Source organism: Rhinopithecus bieti, unplaced genomic scaffold (genome assembly GCF_001698545.2).
Source record: "Rhinopithecus bieti isolate Rb0 unplaced genomic scaffold, ASM169854v2 scaffold_5000, whole genome shotgun sequence".
Taxonomy (NCBI): domain Eukaryota; kingdom Metazoa; phylum Chordata; class Mammalia; order Primates; family Cercopithecidae; genus Rhinopithecus; species Rhinopithecus bieti.
The window spans coordinates 11,079-30,589 of NW_016804533.1; the positions used below are offsets into that span (position 1 = coordinate 11,079).

At 44.7% G+C, this 19,511-nt stretch overlaps 2 protein-coding genes across 2 annotated transcripts in view; one reads left to right on the forward strand and one right to left on the reverse strand.

The window, feature by feature from the left end:
* The window catches only part of LOC108527634 (zinc finger protein 449-like), a 16,640-nt gene extending 11,072 nt beyond the window's left edge, over positions 1-5,568 (reverse strand). The window contains 3 exon segments of the mRNA XM_017869038.1: positions 717-921; positions 2,558-3,011; positions 5,503-5,568. Coding sequence (XP_017724527.1) covers positions 717-921; positions 2,558-2,911 — 559 coding nt within the window. The 5' untranslated portion in view covers positions 2,912-3,011; positions 5,503-5,568.
* Positions 5,569-6,225: 657 nt separating this feature from the next.
* The window catches only part of LOC108527635 (zinc finger protein 75D-like), a 48,728-nt gene continuing 35,442 nt past the window's right edge, over positions 6,226-19,511 (forward strand). The window contains 2 exon segments of the mRNA XM_017869039.1: positions 6,226-8,577; positions 12,009-12,163. The gene's annotated coding sequence lies outside the window, so the exon portion shown is untranslated.

Sequence of the window (19,511 nt, forward strand, 5' to 3'; positions counted from 1 at the left end):
AAAAAAAAAAAAAAAAAAAAAAAAAAAATAGAAAACCCCATGGGGAATAAAATATAGGAGCAACTGGACTATGTGATCCTGCTGCCTTTCTCCACTTGGACTTTCTCCTTCTAGAACTAACCCCTGTTGTGTCTAGGTCAGTGATTCTCAAACTTCAGTGTGTGTAGCACTCACCTACAGAGCTTGCTAAACATATACCCCTGGTGTTCATGCTGCGAATGGTCTGCTTACTACAGTTTGAAAAACACTGTAATAGGTACTGATTTAATGAGGTAGATATTTCCTTTAGACTGTGGTAAGCAGTTGATCTTACAGGATCTAATGAGACTATATTACTAAAGTATTAAGTTTGAATAAGGCTCTGATGCCATGAAAGCAACCGAGACCCTAGGGGTGGACGACATCACAGTTCCTGTTGATTAAAATTGGGCTGAGAAGTGAGTCCTTATCCAGAATCCAAACTCCCATAGTTTTCCTGTGTAACATTCTTGATCAAAAGACTCCTTAACAGGGTCATTAGCTTAAAGGGTTCCCAATCCCAGGGTTCTATCCAAAGTACTCTGTTCCCTACTATTCCCAGAGAGATTTTTTTCCTCTTCTTTATCTGAGTGGTCCGTTTCCATTGGGTAATTGGTGTTTGTAGCCCAACCCCAACCCTTGAGAATTCCTGAACTCTCAAAACAGAAACAAAAGAAAGGAGAGAACCCTTGTCTTACCAGGGTCTAGAAAGGGCTGACATTCTCCAGTAGCACCATAGTTCAGCTCCTGTGGCCCTGCCTGTGGGATCCACGCCTCTGCTACTGGGGCCTCCTGGGCAGGTCCCATTACCTGGAGTGCAGGTGACTCTAGGTGCATGGTTGGTGGTATGTGTGCTGTTCCCACTGGTGCCAGTTCTTCCAAGAGCATGTCATGCATATCAACCTGGGGGAAATGCCAGAACCATCACTCTCAAGTCTAGACCAACAGTGCCCAGTAGAATTGTATGAGAATCATGCATGTAATTTTAAATTTTCTAGTGGCCATATGAATAAATTTTTTAAAAAGTTAAGGCCAATCTTAATAGTACGTATTACTTAATCCAATGCAAACAATCAGGATTTCAACATGTAATCAATATGAACAATTATTAGTGAGATATTTCACCTACTTTTTTCATACCAAGTCTTCTGCATGTGGTGTGTATTTCATACTTACAGCAGATCTCAATTTGCATTGGCCATATTTCAAGGGCTCAAGAGCTGTACATGACTAGTAGTGACTGTATTCAGCAGCAAATGTCTAGACCACATGAAGATAAAATCTTATATAGTAAACAAAACCAAGGAGACAGAGAAAGGAAGGGCAACCACCAACCCAAGTACCCTAGGGAGACAGAAAACTTCAGAAGACTCCTGTTCAGGAGCCCTGAAGCTAACAGCTCCTGCAGAGAACCCCCATAGACAAGATTGGAGTATCCCTGATGCCCATCTGGAAGCTCCTGCTCCCTTTTCCCAAAGATACTGCACTCTCTCAGTCATGGCACTTCTGAAAAGAGGCTTTACACAGTCATTCTGAATGGCAGACAGTGCCACTGTCCCCATGGGGAGTTTTGGATATGCTGACAGGTGGTGGCTATCAGAATTTAATGGAACATAATTTACAATGCAGAACTGTTCCAGGTCCCTACCAAGTGTGGAATGTCCCACTCAAACATTCATGTGAGTAAAAAGAATCTGTCAAGAACCCCACCCTATTGGTCAAATAAGTACAATTGTTTTGTGTTTTTTTGCATAGTTTCAGCACAAATGAAATTTTCTAGGAATGCACTAATGTGAAAAGCAAAGACTACACTGCTTATTGTTCAGATTTACCAAGAGTCATATGCCATTTTGGAAAATCACATGACGAGCAGGAAAACTGTTCATAGTACTTGAGCTTTATCAGTCTGAATTTCTGGCTGTCCCATTCACAATGATTGTAAGCATAGATGCAAGCATCTGACAACTTCATGACGTTCAGTCAGGCCTCAGCATGTATATGTACAAATCTCTATCAATTTATAACAAACTATGTTTCTTTTCCTTTATATTCCTTCTAGACTTGACTCAGGGTTGGCAAACTTTATAAAGAGCCAAATAGTAAACATTTTAGGCACTGTGGGGCACATTCACTGTCAATTCTTCTCCTTTTTCCTCTTTTTTTCAATGACCTTTCAACAAGATAAAAACCATTACATACAGAGTACAGATAAACAGGCTATGGCCAGAATTGGCCTTCAGGCCATGGAGCAATTTACTGATGCTTTGGGTTGACGTATGTGAGTAGATTATGCTGTCTATCAATTTCATTTGTGCATAGGAAAGAGGACATTACAAACTATTTGTTATAGAAGGGAAAGAGTCTGATAGAGTTAAAAGCACTGACTCATTTGCTGAGTTCAGCAGAAGAGAAAAAGGAAAAGAACTCTGGAGAAATCTTGAGGCTGGGGAATGACACAGAGACAAATGTGTGGTCTAGTCCCAGCTGCCGCAACTACTTCCTTTGGACCAGTCACAAAGATCCCACATTCTTTTCTTACCTGCTGCTCTGGTATCTCAAGTTCTCTCTGCAAGTCTTCTATCAGTGACACAACTCTTTCTCTATTCTCTGGGCAGTGCTCCCTCACCCAGGTCTCTATCTCTGTGGGCAGGATAGTTAGGAATTGCTCCAACACTAGCAGCTCCAGGATTTGTTCCTTAGAGCGCATCTTTGGCTTCAGCCATTGACAGCAAAGCTCCCAGAGCTTGTTAAATGCTTCATGAGGCCCAGCTGCTTCTCTGTACTGGAACTGCCTGAAGCGCTGACGGAAAACTTCACAGTCAGTATCATACTCTTGAAACACAGAGCCTTGATTCAAGGACGCCTGGATTGCACAACCCAGGGCCACAGCCATCGCACCCTTCCAGCAGTTTACAGTTTACCTGGAGCCTCACTTCTCAGATTCCAACTCGTTTCTCTCTGAAATCCTTGGGGTGGGAGGGAGCCACCTACAGCTAAGGACAGAAAAAAATGAGAAAGGAGAAACAGGAATGGTCACAAGAGGGCTTACTTACTTCCGTTAACTTCTTTTTTTACCAAAGAACCTCTGTTAACTTCTTTTTTACCAAAGACCTAAAGCAGTTCATTATTTTTGTCTTGGTTTTGAGAATCTGATGACAGCTTCAGACTCACTTCCTAGAAAAATACATATACACGTCCTATTCTGCATCTAGTTTGAAAAGTTTATAAAATCTCAAAGCCTCTAGAATTGTGCTTGCTGTCAAATATGGTAGCCAACAGCCCCATGTGACACTTTTAAGTTTAGTCAAAAATTTAGCTTCTCAGTGATATTAGCTAAATTTCAAATGCTTAATAGACTTCACTGCAAAAAGGTCTATTGGACAGCTCTGCTCTAGAATTCCATGGTCCCAGGCTAAGGACCCTGAATTTATTAATAAATGAACCCTTATAGATCTCTTCGCATTTAACCTATTCCCAGTTTAATTCCAATTGTCATGTGTTTCTGAATATATGTAGATCTCAAAAGAAATGGAGAAGGAATACTAACAATACTTCCATAAAACTTTGAAAGTCCATCTAGCTTTAAGTACCCTCTAATGGCCTTGGATCAAAGTGAACTTAGGTAGAGCCATGGTTTGCAAAGGCAGCAAATTGTCCATCTCTCATTCTTGCCCTTACCGAGTCTGCGTAATTCCCCCAGTAACCCCATGCCTTTCCTTCCCCACTCCTCTCCACCACAGCATTCCAAGAGGATTTCCTATGTGAAAAATACACTGCAATAAGGGAGGCCATTAGGAATTTGCTATGCATTCCTTTTTTTTTTTTTTTTTTTTTAAAAAAGAGGCTGGCTCTGTCGCCCAGGCTGGAGTGCAGTGGCCGGATCTCAGCTCACTGCAAGCTCCGCCTCCCGGGTTTACGCCATTCTCCTGCCTCAGCCTCCCAAGTAGCTGGGACTACAGGCGCCCGCCTCGTCGCCCGGCTAGTTTTTTGTATTCTTTAGTAGAGACGGGGTTTCACCATATTAGCCAGGGTGGTCTCGATCTCCTGACCTTGTGATCCGCCCGTCTCGGCCTCCCAAAGTGCTGGGATTACAGGCTTGAGCCACCGCGCCCGGCCTGCTATGCATTCTTAACAAGGGATATTGAGTTCATGCTATGTGCCAGGTACTGTTCTAAGCATTCCACATATACTAGTCAATTAACCCTCACCCAAGGTTAGGAGCTGGGTACTAGTATCATCCCCTGGACACAGATGAGGGAATTGAGGTTTGAGGCTTAGGGGGATTGAAAAACTTGTCTAAGGTCACATGGTAAATGCCAGAGGGAAATGGTGATTATGTCAAAATCTATATTCTCCAGCAATCAAAAGGTCTAAATGTTCTTGGTGTAGACTTTGAGGTCACAGAGACAGTCATATACATGTTTCTACACGTCTCAAGACCTGTATCTGCCCATGTGCCATGGTTCCTCTCTCTCCGCATGTGCTGAGACAGCTGCTGTAGTTGTTCTCTTCTCTGGAGGGGATTCAAGGGGAAAAAAAATACTCATGACTCTCTTCCTACCCAGTCAACCCAAATCAGCACTCTGTCCTTGTATCCTCCTTTAACATGATAGTAGCTTGACTTTAGGAGATCGATTTAGGTATGATAACCTGCTAGCTGTGTGACCCTGATACCCAGTGCCTCTGTTTGTAACAGAAGATAATCATAGCATCTACTTTATAAAATGTTCTGCGTGGATCCAATTGCATGGGAGGCGAATAGCAGCATGCCCAGCACAGAGGAAGCACTCAATTAAAGTTTATTGCTTGTCAGGAGTCATTCCTAGGGGGGCCTCTATTTCCCAGAGTCTAGGCACCTAACCGTTGCTGGAGGGCATCCAGGAACTGTGCTGTTTTTGGCTCTGGACCCATCCGTTAATCAGCTCCAGCCTCACAGCTGGCCAGCCCTTCCCTGACTGACCCAAAACCATCCACCACGTCTACCAGGGAATGGACCCTTTGGGTTTCCTTTGATGGACCCTTCCCAGAGAAACGTTCATTTCACTATGAGATCAGTGATTTCTCTCCAAATCCTCTCGTAGAGAATCCACCCTCATGGGGCCTATAAGAAAAACGATGTGTGTAGAGAGCACTCGAGGAACGGCAAGAGTGACACGTCCCTAAAAAGTCTAAAAGCTGGTTCAAAATCGGATGCTAGTGTCTCGGGCGCGGCCCCTGTTCACTCTTGGGTGACGAGGTCCCGCCACCTGAAGGGGAGCTCCCAGCCCAGAAGGACTCCCGGGAAGGCCCGGCCGGGTCGCAGGGAGTGGCGGTGGGGACCCTGGCCGGATAGGGGCCCGCCGCCCACCACTCCTTCCGGCGCCCGCCGTCCGGGGCACAGCTGGAATCACCCAGTTGGCATGGCCCCGGCTAGGGAAAGGAGCCCCGCTACCCGCGCCCGCGCCCCAGGGAACGGCCACGCCCTCTGGCCGCTCGGGGACTCACCGCCTCAGCGCCCACGGTTCTCCCAAGCTCACCGGTAACTGCCCAGGGCGCAGGCGCAGGGCTGCGCTGCGGACTACATCTCCCGACAGGCCACACGCCGCCCGCCGCGCTGTGCGCCCACAGGGATGCTGACGTGGGAGGGGCTGGGACTCTTCCTGGCTTCGACCAGCCTCAAGCTGTTTTGGAAGGGCTCCCGTTTCCTGTTTAAGCGCTTCTTAGTCCGAGGGTGTTGGGTGGGGTGAACCCCGGGTCGTGATCCAAATGAGCGCTTCTGCTCCTTGAGCCTTGGAGTAACTGTAGCGGGTGGGGACCACCTTTAAATCTGTTATGACACGGTCAGTGATTCTTAAACCTGGCTGTGTGGGGAGAATTTGTAGGGAGAGCTTGTTAAAAAGTCGTATTTCGGGGCTCCACCCGCTACCCTGATGCATTGAATCTCACAGGAACCCGGGGATTCGCATTTTAATAAACCATCCTGGAGATTTTGACTCCGGTCGTCCGCCTGCAGTTCACAGTGGCTTTGGATTTGCTTTTTAGTATCCCCATCTTCAAGACCTAAGCTTCGATCTAGCGACCCCGCCCATTACCCTGCCTTCGACAGCCACAGAAGTCTCTGGGGTCTTAAGGTTTGCCTGCTGGCCCCGCCTCTTGTCTTTCAATTGGTCCCTCGCTGGTCCTGTCCTGGAGTCAAATTTTCTTTTCTGATTGGTCAGCTGCGAGTTGTGGCGAGACCTGACCCAATGGCCGCCTGAAGCAATGGTGTCGTTCGTGAAACGCAGCCCTATCATTGGTCCTAAGCTGACAAATTGGTCCGTAGACGCCAAACTTCAGTGCTAGGACTTTCTGCGTGTGGACCGGGGGCCTGGTCCTGCGTGGGTCCAAGACAGACAGGAGAAAGCTGCCTGCTTTTGTGCCTCCCGGAGGCCCTGGTGGAAGCGAAACGGGGGCAGGAGCTGCACTGTCCCAAGCCCAGTGAGGCGAAGCTACTGGAGACAGCTCCGCCGGGTCCAAAGTTGGGCTTACCGGCTGGAACTTGAAACCCGGGCATGCCGGACTCCTGTTGAAGCCATCATTCCTCTCTCCTGGCCCCGGGCGCCTTCGCCGGCGGGGACAACTGGTTTCGGGGCCAAGGTGATCTGGGAGCCTGACAGTGGCTTCTGGCTTGGGTTCCCACGAGCGGAAAGGGTTCCCCTCCTGTGAGAGGGACACTATGGAAGTTCCTACGCCTGGAGCCAGAACTCCTGCTGCTACCGTCCGACCCAAGGTTTAGTCTGGCGGCCTCCCACCTGTGCTTCTGGGAGTTCTGCTTCCAAGAGGCTGCTGGTGCCCGGGACACCCGCGGGCGGCTCTTAGAGTTTCACCATGGGTGACTTCAGCCTGAGATGCGCCCCATGGAGCAGATTCTGGAGTTGCTGGTGCTGGAACAGTTCCTGACTATCCTGTCCCAGGACATCCACAGCAGGGTGCAGAAGGTGCAACAGGCGAGCCGTGAAGAAGCTGTAACTCTTTTAAAGTATATGTATGACTTTTAAAAGATAGAGCTTGTGAAAGTGAGGGAATAGGTGAGTGAGAAAGAGGTTTTATCTGCCATCTTCCTCAAGGAGGCCCAGCCTCCCCTTTATTCACAGGGTTCTGGGTCTGGTGGGTCCAGAGGACTGAGACATCTCGCTGTCTTAGTTCCCCATTCAGATTTTCTTGATTGCCCTCAGTAGACCTTACACGGGCCAGTGATTTTTTTTTTTTTTTTTTTTTTTTTTTTTTTTTTTTTTTGGTAGTCTTCTCTGGAACATTCATCCTCCAGATTTCCCCCCAGTGCAGTGAAGAGTGAGCTATTGCTTTTAGTTTCCACGGGGAGGCAGTGTCGCTGTCATAGTGTCAGCTCTGGAGGTCGATCAAAGGGGGCTTTCAACTCCTGGCTCTGCTCCCTACTAGCTGTGCGACTTTGGGCAAGTGACTCTTGCTTGGCTGGGCTTCACTTTCTGCATTGGTCAAATGCAGAAAGGGTAACAGACCTTTCTGGGGTTGTTTGGAGGATTAAAGGGAGAGCAGTATGTCCATGGTAATCGCACGGCTGGCACACAGCTAGTGCTTGAAACTGTGAGCTGCTGTTAGGTTAGGGGCAGCAGTCTGGTCTCCTCTGCAGAGATGGGTCTCAGTTAATTGTGAACTCAGACAGTTTGGCACTGAGGCTTTGGGGTCACTGCCCCGGGGGCACCCAAGTAAGCTTCTCTAAATGAGAGGAACAGGAGCATCAGGAGAAGGTGGGGGAGGGACCGAAGACCTATGGGGAACATGTGTGTACTGAAATGGGCTTTCTCCCCACACCCTCCACACAAGCACATACACACATTAACTCAGGGTCATGGCATCATAAAAACCTTGAGTTTAAACCATCCCTTTCTCTTGTTGGGTCCAAAGGGACAGACTGTGGTTTTCTGTTGAAGGTTTACCCTCAGATTCTTGTCATAATTTTTCTTTTCTATTGAGCCCTGTCATGATGATAAGTGATGGCAGGTTGGTTCCTAGATCATACATCATAGACCTAGCACAGAAGTGTTTTCAGAAGAGCCTTTTCCTTACAAAACAGCATGAAAGTCATGGAGCCAGTGGATACTGAGATTTCAAACTGGAGCCAATGGATACTTAGAGGAGCCCTGTGGTGTAGAGTAGTTGCTACTTCTTGTTCACTAGGTCTAATTAGCATGTCATCGATGTAATAGACTAGTGTGTTGTCTTGTAGAAAAGAAAGGTGATCAAGATTCCTGTGAGCTAAACTATGATGTAGGGCTGGAAAATTGATATACGATATGCCTGAGGTAGGATGGTGAGGGTGTATTCCTGGTCTTGCCAGCTGAAAGCAAATTGCTTCTGGTGGTCTTTACTAACAGTTATTGAGAAAAAAAGTATTTTCAAGATCAAGAGGTGCATACTAGGTTCCAGGGAATGTGTTAATTTGCTCAAGAAATGAAACCACATCTGGAACAGCAGCTGCAATTGGAGTCATCACCTGGCTTAGTTTACAATGACCCACTACAGTCTTCCAAGATCCATCTGGCTTCTGCATAGGCCAAATAGGTGAGTTAAATGGGGATGTCTGCATATTTGACGTCACTGATGGTATTACTGATCTCTTGCAATCTCTCCAGGAGTGTGATATTGCTCTTGGTTTGCTATTTTCCTAGGTAAAGACAGTTCTAGTGGCTTCCACTTGGGTTTTCCTACCACATTAGTCCTCAATCCACAGATCAGGGAAATAGTATGAGGATTCTGTCAGTTGCTGAGTATTTTTCTTCCAATTATACATTCTGGAACTGGGGAAATAACCATAGGATAAGTTTAGAGACCCAGAGGACCCATTGTGAGACAGACCTGAACTAAAACTCCATTAATCACCTGACCACCATAAACTGTTAACTCTGACAGGTGAACTGCAGTGACATTTTGAGGCTTTTGGAACCACTGCTAGTTCAGAAGCAATGTACAGTAATCCCTGAAAAGTTTGATTATTTCATTTTCCCTACTGCACATTGACCCCTAAAGCCATAGATCTCTTTGGGGAAAGCTGCAGAAAATTAGCGGTATATATTTTTGGCAGTGTACTGTAGTGGAGTCCTTCTTTATTCATAGTGTTCTGGGTCTGTAAATTGGCTCAAATCTGGGAATTGATCGAAGGGCTAGGACTATTTTGGTGATTCAGGTTAGACTTCTGTGCATTCAATCTAGAACCCATCCACTTATATATATCAAGTAAGAATTTAGTAGACTGCCCATCTATTTCTCTTCAAGGGACACTATGATCGACTAATCAATGCCATATGTCTCTGTGAGTCAGACTATTCTTATTGCTGCTTTGGATCTGCTGCCCATTACAGTAACTATGCACACTTTGTCTTTGTCAATTAAGTGCCCCCACTTGGCCCCTGCCACCCCAAAATGTAATGAGCTATCCTCATTACATTTAATTATACTGTGTCAGTGGCAGTAGTTTCCACTAGAATTTCTGACCTATAAACAAGAGCGATTACAAAGCTTTTTGGGGTTGCAGGGGCTCCCCTCACAAATCTTTCTCATAGTCATGAGACATATGTTTTTTGGATCCTCCAGCATGGGTGAGCAGATCTTATATGATAAATCCACTTTAACATTTCATGGGCTGGGTGCAGTGACTCACGCCTGTACTCCTGGGCAGAACAAGTAGAATCCAGTGACACACCTCCCCCATAAACACACACTCACAGAGTCCCAGGAGACTGTGCCTTCTCTTAAGTTTTGTGTTCCTAGCAATATCAAGGTACTTGTTCTTCTGAATTCACTTCTAATTTCTATTCTCTATTAGTCTCTTTGGACCCTTCCTCAAAGATGAAAATTTCAGGGGTACTGGCATCAACTTTCTAGCTTATCAGCTGTCACAGGCTTTAAAAATTTAGGAAGGAGGGTCTTTGTGCTCAGAGATTATCATTAAGCATTACTATTTATAATTTTGGGAATTTGGAGTCAAGGAATATATCCAAAATGGGGGGATTGTCTAAAAAAATTAAGATGCATTGATTTGATGAACTATTATATAGAGATTAAAAATGATGCCCATAAAATATGACCAAAAGCTAATCATTGCATTGTGGTGGAGGGTGTACAGGTGTTTACTGAACAGTGTTTCCAACTTTTCCATACGTAGGAAAATCGTCATGGAAAAAAACTTGGGAAAGTCTGGAAAACATAAAACAAGACCTAAATATGACATAATTTCTACATTGAAGCACACATGAGAAGAAAGAATAACGCTTGTTTGTTTTCATGTATCAAGTACATAAAGTGAATCACAACTATAAAAGCATTTGCACTGATTCTGAATTTGTCTCCCTTCATTGGGACCATCTCCACATTCTTCCTATCACTGTTTAAGTACTGTGGTGCCCAAAGTTGTGCACAGCTCTTTCAGTGACTGCTATATATGGAGAGAAGTTCAGAGTACAATTTCTTAGAGCTAAACTTGTGTTTAAGTATACATTTGCTGAACTTCAAATCTTTCGGAGAGATATAGGTGCTGTTATCTGACCCCTAGGAGGGAGTAGGGCTCTTCTAGAGCTGAGCAAGGTGGAGTGAGGGAGGGGACTGGGCACAGGGTTAATATGTACTGTCAGGCAGGCTGTACACTGCACAACTCCAGGATATATTGCATGTGAATGAATCTACTTTAATTGCAGAGTGCACAATATGTGTAAATGTATGCAGTGACCTTGGAGGGAGGCTTGGGAAAGAAGTGGGGAGTATTGAGACAGGAACCATGAAAGACTGGGAATCCTGGAGCATAATGGCATGCTGCCTCACATCCTACTGGTAGTTCTAGGAGTGAGACCTGCCCTCAGTGCCCCACACCAACAAGAAGCGGCAACAGGAGTTCAAAAATGACAGCCTGGCATTTAGGAAAGAGAGGTCTCGCCACAGTGCTGTCAGATTCCCTATGGGTCATTTGTAGCATGAATGAGTTCCAGCTGCAGGCCCAGAAAGAGATTCCATAGAGGCACTGAGAAGACTGGTCAGCAAGACAAGGACCAGGACTTGGAAGAGAATAGTTCAGAGTATGTAGCTGTCCTAACTGGAGGCCATGATGGAAACCATCAATACCAGCATCTGTGTGCCAAAGGCCAGGAAGAGTCAGTCTTATCTGTCGAAGATAGAGGGGAAAATGGCAAACACTCAAAGACCAAGGGAGACGAGGGAGCAAAAGGGACAGGCCCATCCTCCTTGCTGCAATCATCTGTAGCCAGATAATTTCTTGGGGAGGAAGATGAGGGGAAGACGAGTGAGAGGCAGAAGAGGAGTTGAAGGAGAAGGAAGTGAGGACTGGGTAGGGAGAGAGGGAGAGAAGGAAGAGGAGGACAAGAAGGAGAAAAGGAGGAGAAGTAGAGGAGAAAGAATAGCAGGAGGGAGGTGAAGAGAAGGGGGCATGAGGAGGGGATGAAGGAAGAGGAAAAGGGGGAAGGATAAGGAGGGAGAGCAGGGAAGGGCACATGAGAGGATAGGGCAGCCTTCATAAGGATATTGAACTTTAAATCTACACAACTGAAGTCAAGAACAAAATAAGCAATTAATTGCCCAAAAGTGATTATATTTTAAATCAGAAGGAATTGAGTCACCTTAAGTGGCAAGGTTTGGTTGAGAGTTTATGAGCACGTTGAGATGTGTTATAAAGAGAGTCACATTTCTGATCAGCTCAGTTGTTACTTCAAATTACAGATCTACTAGGAAGTGTCAACATCTGCAGAGTTTCCAAGTGTTGCCAAAATGCTTACATGTACATTAGGAAATTTCTCTAGACGAACTTCATGAAACAGCAGTTTTACAACACTTTATCAGCTATTATATGGACGAAAGTTCTCCATGCTAAAACGAAATTAAGAAAACTTGAGTTAAAGAAAAGAAATATGTACTTGTAATTGCATGCTTTCTTGGAATCTTTGGTACTGATGGGTACCATCTGCTTCCATCCTCTGACACCCCCTCAGGTGTACAGTGCCCTCAGGCTGCCCCAGCTGTCTAGAGTCCTCTCTACCCCAGATTGCGGTGACAATTCTGAGCCTACCTGTCTTGTGCAGAAACCAGAAGACAGAAGAGGATGTAGAACAGGAAAGGGAAGGAATGTTCTCTGAGAGAGGAACAGGTCTGTTGAGCACACCTTTCCACAGATGTACCCAACCCCCAACTGGAATAACTGTTGCTTCCTCCTCTGCTCATTGTGTCTCTGATCCCTCCCCGTCCTGCGAGCTCTGGCTCCTGCTGCATCAGTGACCTTCCTCCTCCTTGCATCTCATCCCTCTCTCACATGACAGTAGATCCTCTACCTCTCAGAGCTTCTCAACCCCCAAAATCCTTAAATTGCATCATCTTTCCTCTCTGCTTACCTCGAACACCAAATTGACATGAGACACACCCTGTCCTTGCTCCCTCTCCTTCCTGACACCTCCTTTGCCCTGAGTCTAGAACTGACGCTCTAGACTCCTACTGGCCTGCTTTCCAATGACATAAGGGAACATCTCGGTGGTGAACGCCACTTCCTCTTAGCAGTTCTCCTTTACATCTCACCCCTCAGAAGCATTTGATGAGTGCTTGGAACTCTCTTTGCATTTAGGATTCCAATATTTACCTCCTCTGACACCATTTACCTAATGCACTCCTCCATTCCTGCCACCTACATGTGGGTGTCTTCAAGACTCTGTCCTGAACAAAATGAAGGTACAATTGAAAGTTTTCACGTGACTCCAGTTTTATAACAGGAAAAATGGGTAGGTGTGTAGAGAACTGAGTAGAAGGAAATATATAAAATGTTTACAAATATTTTAAAAGTAAAAAATGAATAAAAGTAAAATTTGAGTTGTTCTCTCTGGATGATTGATATTATGGCAGTATAGTTCACCTTTTATTCTCTGCTTTGTGCCATTATGAAATTATGAATCTAAAAGTCTCTGCAGTAAGAAACCAGCTTTGTAATCAGAAAGAATGCACTTATTTTCAAATAAAATTAAAACACAGGTTACAAAACAAAGTAATAACATTAGTGGAATGACTAAGTTGAGAGAGAAAAATTATATACATTGTGTGTGTGTATGTGTGTGTATACAAAGTAAGGACAAGATGAAAATAAAAAAATATGAAAAGCATTTTGTTTAGATGGCAAGAAAAAAGTTAGTTTTCCTTATCTTCATTTTCAACATACCTTTAGTGACTATCTGTTCATCTGCCCCCACATGCAGATAAGTTCCATGTCATTGTAGGTGCTATAGGGTTAAGGGCACACAGGCTACAGATAACACACACCTAGTTCCAATCATGCCTCTGCAACTTACTAGCTGTGTGTCCTTGGGAAAGAACTTAAAGGACTTCTTTGCAGGTATCTGAGTAGTGGAAGTCCCTAAAAACTTAATGACATTGGCCAATGATTGAATGTAAAGCACAGAAATCACACCATTTTAGTAGATTATGAGTTCAACTCAGAGGACTGAATTTAATTATGAACTATCAGTGTGGAATGCCTGCAGGGAGATATTTTAAGTAATTTCTGTGCATCTGTGTGTTTATGCCTGTGTGTGTGTGTGCGTGCACACGCACATGCACTTGCTTTGTCCATGCCCTGATTGAGTACCATCCCCATCATTTAATTTTTTTATTTATTGTCTATTTATTTATTTTTAGATGGGTTCTTGCTATGTTGCCCAGACTGGACTAGAACTCCTGTGCTCAAACAATCCTCCTACTTCAACCTCCTGAGTAGCTGGGATTACCTTGCTTGGCTAATTTTTAAATTTTTTGTAGACATGGGATCTCACTATGTTGCCCAAGCTGGTCTAGAACTCCTGGCCTCAAGTGATCCTCTGACCTTGGCCTCCCAAAGCTCTGGGAATATAGAAGTGAGCCACCATGCCTGACCTTGTTGAAGCCTTTTAATAAACCCAAGGGTGAGCACACAGACCAAAGTGAGAATTCACTAGTGGGAGAGCTACTAATGAAAGAGACATCCAGTATGCATCAGGCTGTTAGCAGGATTGGAAGAACACATTTTTCTCTAAGTTCTCCTGTCCAGACTGTTGATTACTTTTCTTATATTACATGCAGCATCTAAAAGACCTCAAAACTTTATCAGCAATTCCATGTTTAGGTATATACCCAACAGAAATACATATTTACCAGAACACACATACAGGGACATTCATACCTGCCTTATTTATAAAATCTAAAACTGGAAACACCCAAATGAGCATCAACATTAGAATGATTAAGTCCACTGTGCTCTATTTGTACAATAAAATCCTATACAGCAACAAAATTGAATGAACTAAACTTCATGCAAGAATGTGAATGACTCTCACAAACCTGATTTTGAATAAAGAGGTCAGACCAAAAGAAATATCTCTGTATGAATCCATTTAAATAAACATTAGAAACTAGTGAAACCAGACTATAATGTTCAAAGTTACGATAGTAGTTCACGACCACTGGGAAGGAAGGAGGGAAAATAAATGAGGAAAAGAATGAGGGGTTTCTGGGGTGATGGTAATGTTCTTTTTCTTGGCATTGTCAAGGGCTGAGGTGAGCCGCTAGGTGTCAGAGTACCTGTCAGGACAACAAGTCAAGATGAAAGTAACAGTCAAGCCTTTATTCACTCACTGTGATAGTATAAGCAAGAGGCTAAACCAGAGAAAGTGCCAACTCCATCCTGTTCCTTTTTCCCCCATGAAATAGCACTGACTCAAGGGTCAGGTGGATCAGCACAGGCATGAAGAATAGTCTCACTGTCAAGGGATCCCTGAACAAAGGTTCCTGTGGTTTTACAGACCTGGGAATAAGGAGAGGGGAAGGCCTGGAGTGAAAAAGTTCTGAGTACTGAGTCCACATGGAGAAAGGTGTCTTGAAGATTTCTTTCCCTCTCCCCATAAGGAAGTTCAGGCAGAGGCACCAGGGCTAAAGGCCCCAGATCAGTGGACTAGGAATAGGGCTAGGGCTAGGAATGCAGATATAGGTAAGAGGATGACTGCCTGGGTAGGAGACTGAGCCCTTAACTACAACTCCCTTTGGACAGTGCAATGCATTGGCTGTGGACCACCTCTGATGTGAGGAGGGCAGCCTCTCACCAAGATCGTGAGGCCTGTCTAAAAAGTAATTCATATGTTTTTGGCCAGGAGCCAGACTCCTGAGATATGGTTAGATATTTCATTCCATTTTCCTTTGAACATGTTCCTGCATGTTATGTACCACACTTTTTGTCTATTTGGGCTGCTATAACAAAATAACCTTTGACTGGATAACTTATAAGTAGCAGAAATTTATTGCTCACAGCTCTGGAGGTTGGGAGTCCAAAATCAAGGCACCAGCAGATTTGGTCTCTAGAGAGGCTTCACTCCCTGCTTCATGGATGGTGCCTTCTTGCTGCGTCTTCACATGGCACAAGTGGGTAGGGGACTCACTCAGGCCTCCTTTAAAAGGGCACTAATCCCATTCCTGAGGGTACAGCCATCATGAATTAATCTGTTCTCAAAGACTCTACTTCTTAATACTATCACATTGAGTATTAGGTTCCAACATATGAATTATTTGGGGACAGGAGCATTCAGACAGCAACCACAATAACAAAAAGTTACTTTTTCTTAATGAAGCAAACATAAGGATAGTATTTAATGATGCGCGTTTAGGTGGGGAAGCAAAAACAAAAAAAGAATAAGTTGGTGATTACCATAAAATTCAGGATAGTGGTAACCTTTAAGAGGGAGGGAGAATGTTGTGATTAAGAGGGGCCAGGTGTGGGATTTCAAAGTTGCTGGCAAGTTGTATTTATTTATTTGGATGGCAGTTCCAGGTTTTACTTGTGATAGATCATTGAGCTGTGTATATCTGCAAAGTACTGGTTTATACATACACACAGACATGCATATAGCACAATTATATATGAGTGTATATATGTGGGTGCTCAGGACTTGCAGGTGGAGTCTTTATATACCATGCCAGGGCAGGTAAAGCACAAGCTCAGCTTTTGATCTGTTTTCTTCTCCCAACACTCAGAACACAACTCACTCATCCTGCCAAGGAGAGTAAACAGCTTCATCATTTCCTTGGAATTACCTTGAAGGTTGATCCTAAGTCACCATAGCTGTGAGGTAGGGAGAGTATCCTGGAGACTAAATTGGCTAGAGGGGCAGAAGGGGAGTGAGAGGGCAACCTCAGGGAGGCATTAGGTAAGTCCTGGTGGTCGAGCTAGAGTAAGCCAGGAGAGCAGTGCCTCCCAGAGAAGGGGCATTCAGGAGCTGCTCCCCATGATGTACTGGAATAGGGAAAGGGGAGAGTCAGTACTCTCCATCAAACTTAGAAGAAGGTCCCAAACCTTCTCAGATATAACACGGTCCTATGAGAAGTTGGCCCTGCCTACTTCTCCCAGTCTACCTCCTCCCAAACTTCAACCTCCCATCACTGCCCCAGCCATTCTGCCCTCCTGTTCTTTAATCCCTATGAGGTCATTTACTCACACATATTCTTTTCTCAGGCTGGGAAGTAAAAAGAAAAGGTCCTTGCAGCGGCTGGGACTAGAGGGTTTGTAGAGTTGCTTGGGGTCCAAACAGAGGTTAAGGGTGAAGAGGATTTGGAAGGTGCTGCCACTGCTAAGAGGCCCAGGAGTAGTAGCATACAGGGAAGGTAAAGAGGTAAAGATTCTGGACCTCCAGTCTTCTCTGGCCACATGCTCCCTTGTAACTGTGGTCTTGGGGGTAAATGTGAGGTTAAAAAGAAAGTATTTCAGGCACTGGATTCCCTGGCATTAAGAAGAAATAGTATTAGCGAGCATGCACATGTATAAATACACATGACACGCTGGGCGATGATCAGAGACCCTGCACTGGAATCATGGAGCTATGTGTTATGATCATCTCCCAGAACACAGGCCTCTCCATACACAGCAGGGAGCCCCTTCATCTTTTTTCCTTCAAGGTGGCACTAGTTCGAAGTAGAGTGAGAGAGAGTAGGGCAACCCATAGAAAAGATTGGAGGGAGAGGGGGTCCACCCCTTCTTGGTTTCATTCCCACTTCTTGTTCCTGTTCCTTTCCCTACCCCTAGAAGGCCAAGCAGGGGTGGGCATTGTGCTGCTTTCTTTGAGAGCCTTTGGGAATGATCAAGGATCTCCCTGGATATTTGGCATTGGTTCTCCAGGCACTGGACAACAGATGTTGGTCAGGCTCCACAGGTGAACTTATCAGACTAGGACTGTGAGCCCCTAGACAAACTAAAGGAAACCAGAGGCCAGGAGGCATCCTAAGGCTGATGAGCGTGGACATAATTGGTCCTGTGGAGCAGGCCCAGGGAAGGGTCACTCTCTCCCCAACCTGGCCTGGGGAATGGCATCATAGGTTGCTTGGGGTAGAAAGTGACCCCTCCCACTGTTAAACCAAAAAATCATTTACAGATTTTCTCTTTTCCTTCCCGCCAAAATAGCAATCGGGTGGTTTTCAGGTTAAAGTCTTCAAGACAATATGCCTCTCTCATAGAACATATCCGTGGTTCCAATAAATTGGAAACTGACATTGACCAATTGTTTCCTGTCCATTGTAAGCTGTTGAGGTTGCAAAACTGATAGCTGAGAAGGGGTGCTGAATAAGTAAGTGAACTGAATTATTAAGGAGGAATTTCAGTTTGCTGCTTCATAGAGATGAAAAGATGATTATTTCTGGAACTGAGGGGATTCACGGGGGTACCTCCTAGCACTCCTGTGTCCAGTTCTGATGTTCGTTGTAAAAATGCTACAATTCCATAATTATATCACCTCTAAAGACTGAGATTTTTTAGACTGACATTTTTTTGGGGGGAATTAAAACTTTGGTTGCCCCACCAGGTAAAGATCCACCAATATTTTGAGATTTTGGCAGAAGTTGTTTTGCAGGCAGGTAGGTTCCAGGGATGATCTGTTCTTCATCCATCCCATGATATTGTGTAGGAAAATGTCTCATCAGCCTTAAGGTTACAATTTACAATTTAGATTTCAAGTGGGATTATGATAAAAAGTGACCTCACCTTATGATAATATAAGGGCTAATGGGACTTTGTGTGGTACCCTGTGCTAGGCAAAGGGTTCCTTCATCTACTCAAAGCAACAGTGGGTGCTGGTTTTGGGAAAAGTGGTGGATTACTTTTTGTTATTCTCAGTTTGTTTAATCAGATATATCCTACTTCCTTCTCTATACTGCTCTGTTCCCCAGATGCTTGACACATAAAGGCTATATCACCTGGCCTTTCTTGCCCTCTGACTAGTGGGCCAATGAGAGGCAGCAGGCAGAAACTGAGGTGTGAAAGGTGAGAGTATTTCCATGACACAGAATAAAACACTCCAATCAGCCTCCAGTCCTGAGGTTCACCTGCACAAGAATTTCTCTGTTAAGGTTACACATAACCTCCTCTAAGATCTCTTAAGAATATTCTTCTTAGGAGAATCCCAGCCAAATTTTCTCTTTCTCTCTCCCTCTCTGCCTCTCTCTCTCTCTGCCTCTCTCTCTCTCTACCTCTCTCTGCCTCTCTCTCTCTCTCTCTCTCTGCCAGTCACTCCTCTTTTGGATTTTTTACTTGTGATTCTGACTTCTGGAGCAACAAATCGAGCCCTCCCAGTGAACACTTAGAGACTTAATTTCCCCAGTAAGTTTGAGGTGAAGGGTACTTTCCTTCTGTAAACTTAGCATACTATACAACCTCCGTGAAGTGGGGCTTCTCTGGTCTCCAGCCTACCTAGATTCTCCCATGTGCATACATACCCTCACATGGATGAGTAGTCAGAGTTCATTCCACTGTTCGTGATTACCTTATTTACCAATTCTCTGTGGATGGACAGGTAACTGTCTGTGAGATGATGAGTAGTTGATCAATTTTTCTAGGAAGTCAGCCAAGTCTGAGACTAGATAGAGTACCAATTGAATATCCTGCTACACTAGTTTGAATCTTTACTATCTTTGTGTGTAACAAACTTGTCTTACTTAGTCCAATTGGGCTGCTATAACAAAACACCATAAACTGGGTAACATAATAAAAAGAAAGTCTATTGCTCCCAGTTCTGGAGGCTGGGAAGTCCAAGATCAAGATGCCAGCAGAATCAGTGCCTGGAGAGGGCTCACATCCTGGTTTATACAACAGCGTCTCCTCACATGACAGAAGGGGTGAATGAGCTCCTTTGGGCCTGTTTTATTAAGGCACTAATACTATTCATGAGGGCTCCACCCTTAAGATCCAATCATCTCCAAAAGACCCCACCTCCTAATACTATCACCTTAGGATTTCAACATATGAAGTGGAGGGGTGGGGAACAAACCTTCAGAGAATAGCATAAGCACTACTGGACACTTCTATGCTACTTGTTTTCTCACTCAATATGATGGTGAGATTTATCCATGTGTAACTATGCATCCTAATTTCTGTCTCTTCTGTTGTGTGGCCATGGGGTATAGGAGGTTGGCAATTATAGGCCTCTGCTCCTGTGGGTTTGACTCCT